Below are 9,414 nucleotides of genomic sequence, written 5' to 3'. Positions count from 1 at the left end.
AACTTTTTTTCCCTGTTGCAAATGAATAGTACACACATCTAATAAATTCAGTCTTAAAAAGGTCTTCTCAGTTCAAAGTGGCCACTATAACCCAGTCTATGCTAGGACTTGTATATGTGGCTGAAAGAGTTCATGACCTGCTGGAGACAATGTTTATATCTGTAACAAGTCCCTCTACACCAGTGATAAAAAAAGACAGTTGACTGGATCAATGGAAAGCATGATTAAGGGCCTGGTCTACACTAAAGGGCTAGGTCAAATTTAGCCGCGTTAGGTCGATTTAAAAATGACTATGTCCACACAACCAACCCCGTTCCGTCGACCTAAAGGGGTCTTAAAATTGACTTCTGTACTCCTCCTCGGAGAGGGGAGTAGCGCTAAAATCAACTTTGCTGGGTTGAATTTGGGGTAGTGCGGACGCAAATCGACGGTACTGGCCTCCGGGAGCTATCCCAGAGTGCTCCATTGTGACCACTCTGAACTCCGATGCACTAGCCAGGTACACAGGAAAAGCCCTGGGAACTTTTGAATTTCATTTCCTGTTTGGTCAGCGTGGAGAACTCAGCAGCACAGGTGACCATGCAGTCCCTCCAGAATCGTAGAGCGCAGAATGTTTCATCTCCGTCCTTGAGGTTATCGCAGATTAGAAGGTGAAAAAAAAATGCACTCACGATGACATGTTTTCCGAGCTCATACAGTCCTCCTGCACTGATAGGGCACAGCTTAAAGCATGGAGGCATTCAGTGGCACAGGCCAGGAAAGAATTAAGTGAGTGCGAAGAGCGGAGGCAGGATGCGACGCTGAGGCTAATGGGGGAGCAAACAGACATGATGAAGCATCTGTTGGGGGAGCAAACGGACACGATGAAGCGTCTGTTGGAGCTGCAGGAAAGCCAACAAGAGCACAGACCCCTGCTGCATCACCTGTATAACCGCCTACCCTCCTCCCCCACCCAAACGCCCAACAACGCGAGGGGGAGGGGGGCTCAGGGCACCCAGCCACTTCACTACAGAGGATGGCCCAAGCAACAGAAGGCTGTCATTCAAACAGCTTGATTTTTAGTGTGGCTACAATAAGCAATGTGGCCTTGTCCTTCCCTCCTCCCCCACCCCACCCGGGCTATCTTGTCCATTATCTCACTTTTTAAAAATTAATAAAGAAAGAATGCATGGTTTCAAAACAATAGTTACTTTATTTCGAAGGGGGGAGGGTGGTTGGCTTACAGGGAATTAAAATCAACAAAGGGGGCGGGTTTGCATCAAGGAGAAACACACACAACTGTCACACCGAAGCCTGGCCAGTCATGAAACTGATTTTCAAAGCCTTTCTGATGCGCAGCACGCCTTGCTGTGCTCTTCTAATCGCCCTGGTGTCTGGCTGCTCAAAATCCGATGCCAGGGGATTTGCCTAAACCTCCCACCCCGCCATAAACGTCTCCCCCTTACTCTCACAGATATTATGGAGCACGCAGCAAGCAGCAATAACAATGGGAATGTTGGTTGCACTGATGTCTGACCAACAGCGCCAGCAAGCTTTTAAATGTCCAAAGGCATATTCTGCCACCATTCCTCACTTGCTCAGCTTATAGTTGAACTGCTCCTTACTACTGTCCAGGCTTCATGAATGGATCCCCCGAGCTCATCGCTGGAGAGCAGGAGAGCAGAGTTGCAGGGGAAGTGATGGAGCCATACACCATTCCCTGGAAGTTACTAGGAGCCGGGCAGGGAAGACATTCCCAGAACCCCCGGCCAAGCAACATGTCCGACAAGGACTGTTACCAGTCCTACTGCACTGTCTGCTGCCAGCAGCACCCAGGAGGACTAGTACGGATCCCCCGAGCTCGTCGATGGGGAGCAGGAGAGCAGGGTTGCAGCAGAAGCAGTGGATGACAACGGTTAGCAGTCCTACTGCACCGTCTGCTGTGAAGGCAAGGAGCTGCTGCTGTGTAGCAATGCCAGCTGCTCCAGGTGCTTCTGTGTCGAATGCTTGGAAGTCTGGGTAGGGCAAGGTATCTCGGCCAAGGCAAAAGAGCAAGAGCCCTGGAGCTGTTCCATGTGTCAAACGCAGAAGTGCTATGGGGTGTTACAGCGCCGACTGGACTGGAATGTACGGCTACAAGACTTCTTCACCAGCGACAAAGGACAGGAAAAAAGGTGCGAAATGATTGTCTGACGTTGCTTTCACGGAGGGAGGGTCAACTGATGACAAGTACCCAAAACCACCCGCGACAATGTTTTTGCCCCATCAGGCATTGGGAGTTTAACCCAGAATTCCAGTGGGTGGCAGAGACTGCGGGAACTGTGGGATAGCTACCCACAGTGCACCGCTCCATAAGTCGATGCTAGCCACGGTAGTGAGGACACACTCCACCGACTTAATGCGCTTAGTGTGGACATACGCAATCGACTGTATAAAATTGATTTCTAAAAATCGACTTCTATAAAATCGACCTAATTTCCTGGTGTAGACTTCTGTGTTTCCCCCCCATCTACACTACCAGGTAAACCATTTTCATCATCTTTTTGAGGGACCTCAATTGCTCATTGGTTTCCTAGTGTAAACAAGGCTTTGAAATCTAACCTAGGTTGTAAATCCACATCTAATTTTGTTACAAACAGCATTACTACAACATGAAGAAGCCATTCTATCTACTACTCTTTTGAAAATGGTGTCTTCAATACAGTTTCAGTTGCATAGCGGCATTCAAATTAAACAGCTTTATCAACCACACTAGAACACACTATTCCTTTTGGAACTAGTTCAGATGTACTTTTCAATGGACAAATAAAGAAATCTCCCATGATTTATGAATATATCAGCGTCCCCATTCAACCTAAATGAGCAGCCAACAATTTTAATCCTATCATTAAACATTTTAGGACTCGTTTATTCTCAACGTGTACTCCAAACTTTACTACTAGGAGGATGTAACTCAACGCAGCTACAAAACATTTGTAAGAACTGTGCAATATATGCATGCAAACCTTTTAATCAACTATTTAAAGCTGCAAAGATTAGATACCAAGTATTCCAAAGTCTAGAATGGTGGGGGAATCTGGATTTAGGGTTCCTGTCCAAGCCTCTCAATAGTGTTAAACTAGATTACCGTATATACTCGCTCATTAGCCCATTCGTTTATAAGCCGACCCCCCAAGATGGATAGGTTAAAATAGCAAGAACTGTATGACCCTTTCATAAGCCGACCCTGTATTTCAGGGGTTGGCCACTTCCCGCAGCTCCCATTGGCTGGGAACGGCAAACCGCGGCCACTGGGAGCTGAGGGACTCTATGCCTGTGAATGCTCCAAGTAAACAAAACGTCCCGATCCGCTAGCGGCTTACCCTGACGGGCCAGGAGCCAAAGCTTTTCAACCCCTGCTATATTTTAAAAGCCGGTGTCACAAGAAACACTCAAAAGTTTTGCTAGAATTATTTTAAGGTAATCTAATGAAAAACCTGTTGTTGTTATAATAACTGAACAAATATGTATTCGCCTTCAAAATTACAGTCAATATTTAAAATCAGTTAATGGATATTTAAAACAAGTAACTTAGAACAACATGAGACTTTAAAAAGTCTTAAAATCCTTCAAAGTCTGAATCAGTCTCTGATTCACCAAACAGTTCATTAAACTTGGCTTCAGTCACCTGCATAGTCATCGTAGATGTCGGCAGTGTCGTCTTCAGACTCAGATTCCTTCTCATCATCAGCCTCTGTTGTGTCATCATCAAATATGGCATCATCTTCTGACCTGTCGAGCGCATTGCTGATGCAGCATTTCCTAAATGATTTTTCTATCATTTCCGAGGGAATGGACACCCACACGTCCTTGATCCACTGGGCAACCAGGTTGATTTCGGGCTTCGTAAGTTTCCTGCCTTTTGTCAACTTTGCCATGCCTGAGCACATCCATTCAGACCACATTTTGCATAGCCTGTCTTTAAAGGGTTTGTTCAGGCAGACATTAAGCGGTTGTAGAACTGAAGTTAAGCCTCCAGCCAAAGTAGTTTTCATATTTTTGGCCACATTTTTCACCTCATCCATCTTGTGTGCCCTGAACATGCCCCAAATGAGCATAGCAGGTTTCTTGAAAAGTGCTCCTGGTCTCTTATTCCACACTTTTTCCAGCCATTCAATAGTCCCACTTTCATCCACCCATCCCTTTTCGTGAGCATGTATGACGACACCAGCAGGAAATTTCATGTTTTTAGGCAAGGTTTTTCTTTTAAAAATATCAACAGGACGGAGCTTTGATCCATTTGCCAAACACGATAAAACCACCATAAAATGGATTTTTTCATGGTGTGATATAGCATGGCCAGAGGGTAGAAGGAGAGTGATAGATGGGAGATATATAAGCCCCAGGATGATGAAAGCCTTATTCCCTGTAGAGGGAAGAGAGGCTGCTACAGATTAATTAGAGCACCTGAAGCCAATTAAAATACCTGAAGCCAGTCACCTGATAAAAAACCCCTGCTTCAATCAGACAGTTGGAGGAGTTGAAGTAGAGTGGTTTGGTGTTGGAGCAGAGAGCAGTTTGAAGGAGAGCAGTTTGGAGGGAAACAGAGGAGAGTTTGGAAAAGTGCTGTGGCAGGCCAGAAAACCAAGACCCTAGGTAAAGGGAAACCCGGCTTGTACAGAGCAGAGGGACTCCACAGGCATAAGGGTTTGGGAGAAACTTTGCCCAAGCAGAGAGAGGGCAGGAAGCCCCCCAAGCTGAAGGGCCGGAGAGGGAAGTAGCACAGGGGAAGGAATCGCTAGTTCAAGTGGTTTACCGCTATCCCTAGGGCCCCTGGGCTGGGACCCAGAGTAGAGGGCAGGCCCGGGTCCCTCCCTCTCCACTCCCCTTCTCTGGGATACTAGTGGGACAGTTAATACCCCAGATCAGGGGTGAGAAACGGCACCCTGAACACCCCCACAAGAAGAGAAAGCGCGGGACCCATCATAGTAGTGCCGGCAATTTGCCACAATGGCCAGAGATTTTAATTAAAAAACTGTTTTTTCACCAACACCGGTTACCGTTCTGTTGCTCAGGAGATCAAATGTCATTGGTGTTTCATCCATATTTCCTATTTGTAACCGTTCAAATGCATATTCCTTTCGATATTTTATAATAAATCTTTAGAAAGATTCGATTTTTTTCTTCCAGAACTCTTGGCAGCTTTTGTGCTATCTTTGTTTGCTGACGAACACACAGACCATGACGGTTCATGAAGCGAGTACACCAACTCACTGATGTGACAAACACTGATGGCTTTACTGACTTGTATTTGTCGTCTTTCGACATTTGCAGAGCACGCAGGCGAATTCCAGTTCTAGTGACAATGTACCCATTTTGTCGACATTCAACAACCCAATTATTGAGATCTTTCTTCAGCTCAGGAAATTAAGTGCACCTCATTGGACATTTTTTCTTGCTTCTTGGCATGTCTTTTAGTGTTTTATTTTTTTGTCATTCTTTTACTTGCTTCTCATTGATACAGAATTCACGAGCAGCGGCACAATTATTGTTTGCTTCTGCATATTCAACAACTAAGTTTGAATGCTGTGTGATAAGCAGACCTTTTTCTTTTGATTTCACCGTTCATTTTAAATACTAGTACGAAAATAGATTATTATTATTGTAGTTATAGATTTTGTAGGACTTTATATAGGAATGTCACCTGCTTTATCACTGTCAAATTATTATTGTTGTTTATTTCAAAGCAGCCCCGTAGATTGGCATGTCTGTGGGGATAACAGGCTATTTCAATTTTATTAGAGATTCCATCGATCCTGCACATTATATTTTCATATTAGCTCGAGACTTATGGTAGAAATGCATGAAGAGATCAAATTACACAGTAGCGGACTGACACCAGTGCTATAGTACTATCATTCATTGTACACCTCTACCCCGATATAACGTGACCCGATATAACACAATTCTGATATAATGCAGTAAAGCAGTGCTCCGGGGAGGCGGGGCTGCGCACTCTGGTGGATCAAAGAAAGTTCGATATAATGCGGTTTCACCTATAACACGGTAAGATTTTTTGGCTCCCGAGGACAGCGTCATATCGAGGTAGAGGTGTATTTTTCTGATTGGCTTGTAAGGCGTAGCATTTTGTGAAATGCATGGGTCAAATGTCATGCAGATCTGCAGCATTGCTCTTTTAGTATTCCTTTCAAGCCAATCTAGTCCACTAAACAAAGCCTTTGCAACTTTAAAAGGCTGCAGTATTGACATTGATAAATGGATCGGCAAACTTTGGCTCCCGGCCTGTCAGGGTAAGCCAGAGCGTCTGCAGGCATGGAGCCCCTCAGCGCCCTGTGGCCGCAAACGACAATGTATTAGATATTCAATTCAATGATTCCATAGAGTTTAAAATCATCAAATTTTGGTGTAGACCCCTTTATAAGCCGACCCCCGCTCTTTGATGCGTCACTTTTTTACCAAAAATATTTGGCTTATGAACGAGTATATACGGTACTTTCGTTAAAACAGGCTAAAAGCTGCAATGTGGACTAGATCAATGAGATATTAAATAGCAGGCATGATCAAAAAAGTTACTATAAAAATTTCATCTTATTCTACAAATCTGCTCCCTGTTAACTACTGCCTACTTTAGTAACAAAAATAAGGGTTTTTTTTACTACTCTTTATTTCTGTTGCACAGCAGTACCAATACAGTGCTAGGAGAGTGAGCAGATTGTTTTAAGGTTCACACAGCACCATCAGGATGGCTAAGTTCCAATGCAGAACCATTATTACGAATGATGATATGTGAGAAGGAGAGAACCCATCTTGAATTTCAGATCCCAGAGGGAGATTGCAGGGAGGGCAGTTATAATAAAGCATCATTTTACTTGTAAAATGAAACAATTTACTATGTAAATCAATGAGTGAGAAATATGGAACATAACAATGCTACTTTTACACAGTTACTTTCCTGAGTATAACCACACTAAGGGTATGTCTACACTGGCAGAGTTACATTGCCGGCAGTTACAGCGCCGCTCAGAGACTGGTGAAGGGAAACCGCTGTTGTGTGTTCACACTATCAGCTGCCTGCACAATACCGTGTTCACACTTGCGGCACTTGCAGTGGTATTCGGAGCGGTGCACTCTGGGCAGCTATCCCACAGAGCATCTCTTCCTCTTCTGCCACTAAGAGTTGTGGGAAGGCGGAGGGGGTTGCAGGGCATCCTGGGTCCTGTCTCAATGCCCCGTGATGCACTGCTTCGCATCCCAGCAATCCCTGTGCTTCCGTCCGCATTTGGCGTCATCTTTCAACGGTTTGTGTACTGCGCACTCTGCCTCTTCGGTCTGTAAGAATGGATCCCGCACTGTTGACCAATATGCTGCTCGCTCTAACACGTCACAAGTGTCAGTGAAGTTATTCCTTAAACTACAAAGGAAAGAGGAGTTTGACATTGATCTCGCCACGAGTAGTAGCTACGACACAAGATTTCTTGTGGCATTCATGGAGGTGCTGACCACAGTGGAACGCCACTTTTGGGCTTGGGAAACAAGCACTGAATGGTGGGATCACATCATCATGTACGTCTGGGATGACGAGCAGTGGCTGCAGAACTTTTGGATGAGGAAAGCCACATTCATGGGACTGTGTGATGAGCTCGCCCCAGCCCTGCAGTGCAATGACACGAGAATGAGAGCTGCCCTGTCGTTGGAGACGCGCATGGCGATTGCACTGTGGAAGCTGGCTACTCCAGACTGCTACCGATCGGTTGCTAACCAGTTCGGAATGGGAAAGTCAACTGTTGGACGCATGTTGATGGAAGTGTGAAGGGACACTAATCGCATCCTGTTCTGAAAGACCGTCACTTTGTGCAATGTTTGTGACATTGTGGATGGCTTTGCACTAATAGGCTTCCCTAACTGCAGAGGGGCGATAGATGGCACGCATATTCCAATTCTGGCACCGGACCACCTAGCCACCGAGTACATTAATCGGAAGGGATATTTCTCTATAGTTCTCCAGGTGCTTATGGATCACCGTGGGCGTTTCACCGACATTAACGCAAGCTGGTCTGGAAAGATGCATGATGCATGCATCTTTTGGAACACTGGCCTACTCAGGAAACTGCAAGCAGGGACTTTCTTCGCAGACCAGAAGATCACCGTAGGGGAAGTCAAAATGCTCATTGTGATCCTGGGAGACCCTGCCTACCCCTTAGTGCTGTGGCTTATGAAGCCATACATGGGGAACCTTGACAGCAGCAAGGAGTGGTTCAACAACAGGCTGAGCAAGTGCAGAATGACTGTTGAGTGCTCTTTCGGCCGTTTAAAGGTCCGCTGGCGCTGCCTATATGGGAGGCTGGACCTGGCCGATGACAATATTCCTATGCTTATAGCCGTGTGCTGTACACCCCATAATATTTGTGAAGGGAAGGGTGAAAACTTCACTCAGGCCTGGACCGCTGAAGCTCAGCATCTGGAGGCTGCATTTGAACAGCCAGAGACCAGGGGTATTAGAGGGGCACTGGATGCCTTCAGGCCGCAATTTGAAGCCAAAATCCAATAATATTTGTTGCTATGCTCCGGACCGCAGTGCTTGTAATGCTAGGAGGTGATTGTGATTGGTCCAGATGATGCACTATGAAGGTTTAAGAAAATTGTCCGTTGCTTTGCAGGGCTCTGTTTGCTTTCAATTAATGGAATAAAGATTGCTTTCAAACCAAAACAATTCTTTTATTAAAAAAACAACAACTAGAGGAGAGAAACAAACAAAGAAACCACATCTGCATTGTGGGGGATGGGGGAAGGGAGGGTCCCAGGAGGAAGTGGAGTCCCGGGATGGTTAAAGATTTGTGTATGTCCTGATATCATAAGCAACCTTGTCCTTTGGAGTACAGTGCAGCAGGTACTGTACTTTAGCAGGGCTGAACTGCAGAGGGACGCGTGTTGAGTGCAGTGGGTACTGGGAGTCCACAGAGCTGGACTGTGACAGGGCAGGAGTGGAATGCAGCGGGTACAGACTGGAGCCAGGAGGTTGATAAGAGGGTGTTGGCAGTGTCTGGGGGGCGCATGGGAAAGAGTTTTGCGACAGCGGCTGCAGGGGAGGGAGGGCGGGCGCGGAGCTGCTCGCTTTACAGTGCTAGTAGTGCCTGGAGCGTGTCTGCTTGGCGCTCCATAACATTTAAGAGCCGCTCTGGCTTTGTTCTGGCACACCAGGTTCTCCTTTCAGTCCCTCTTCTCGCTGTCCCGCCACTCCTTCCATTCTTGTTCTTCATCCGCGGAGTGCACCATGACATCACGCAGAAAGTCCTCTTTAGTTCTTCATGGCCGTTTTCTAATTCTGCACAGCTGGAGATAACAAAGAGGGAGGCTGGGCTCCCAAGGTCATATCTGTGAAGCCAAAATGCAACATTTTACAGAAGTAGTGTTGTTTGCAACAGACAGACCACTCAT

General features: G+C 46.0%; 1 protein-coding gene across 1 annotated transcript in view; it reads right to left on the bottom strand.

The window, feature by feature from the left end:
* FARP1 (FERM, ARH/RhoGEF and pleckstrin domain protein 1) overlaps positions 1 to 3,896 on the bottom strand; it is a 150,174-nt gene extending 146,278 nt beyond the window's left edge. Inside the window, exon 1 of the mRNA XM_029913092.1 lies at positions 3,647 to 3,896. Within this exon, the coding sequence (XP_029768952.1) occupies positions 3,647 to 3,896 (250 nt within the window). The remainder of the gene's footprint in view (positions 1 to 3,646) is intronic.
* Positions 3,897 to 9,414: the final 5,518 nt, after the last annotated feature.

Source organism: Terrapene carolina, unplaced genomic scaffold, assembly GCF_002925995.2.
Source record: "Terrapene carolina triunguis isolate 2854851 unplaced genomic scaffold, T_m_triunguis-2.0 Scaffold21, whole genome shotgun sequence".
NCBI lineage: Eukaryota > Metazoa > Chordata > Testudines > Emydidae > Terrapene > Terrapene triunguis.
Note: the sequence above shows the minus strand (reverse complement) of the source record. Positions and strands in the feature narration are given on the sequence as shown.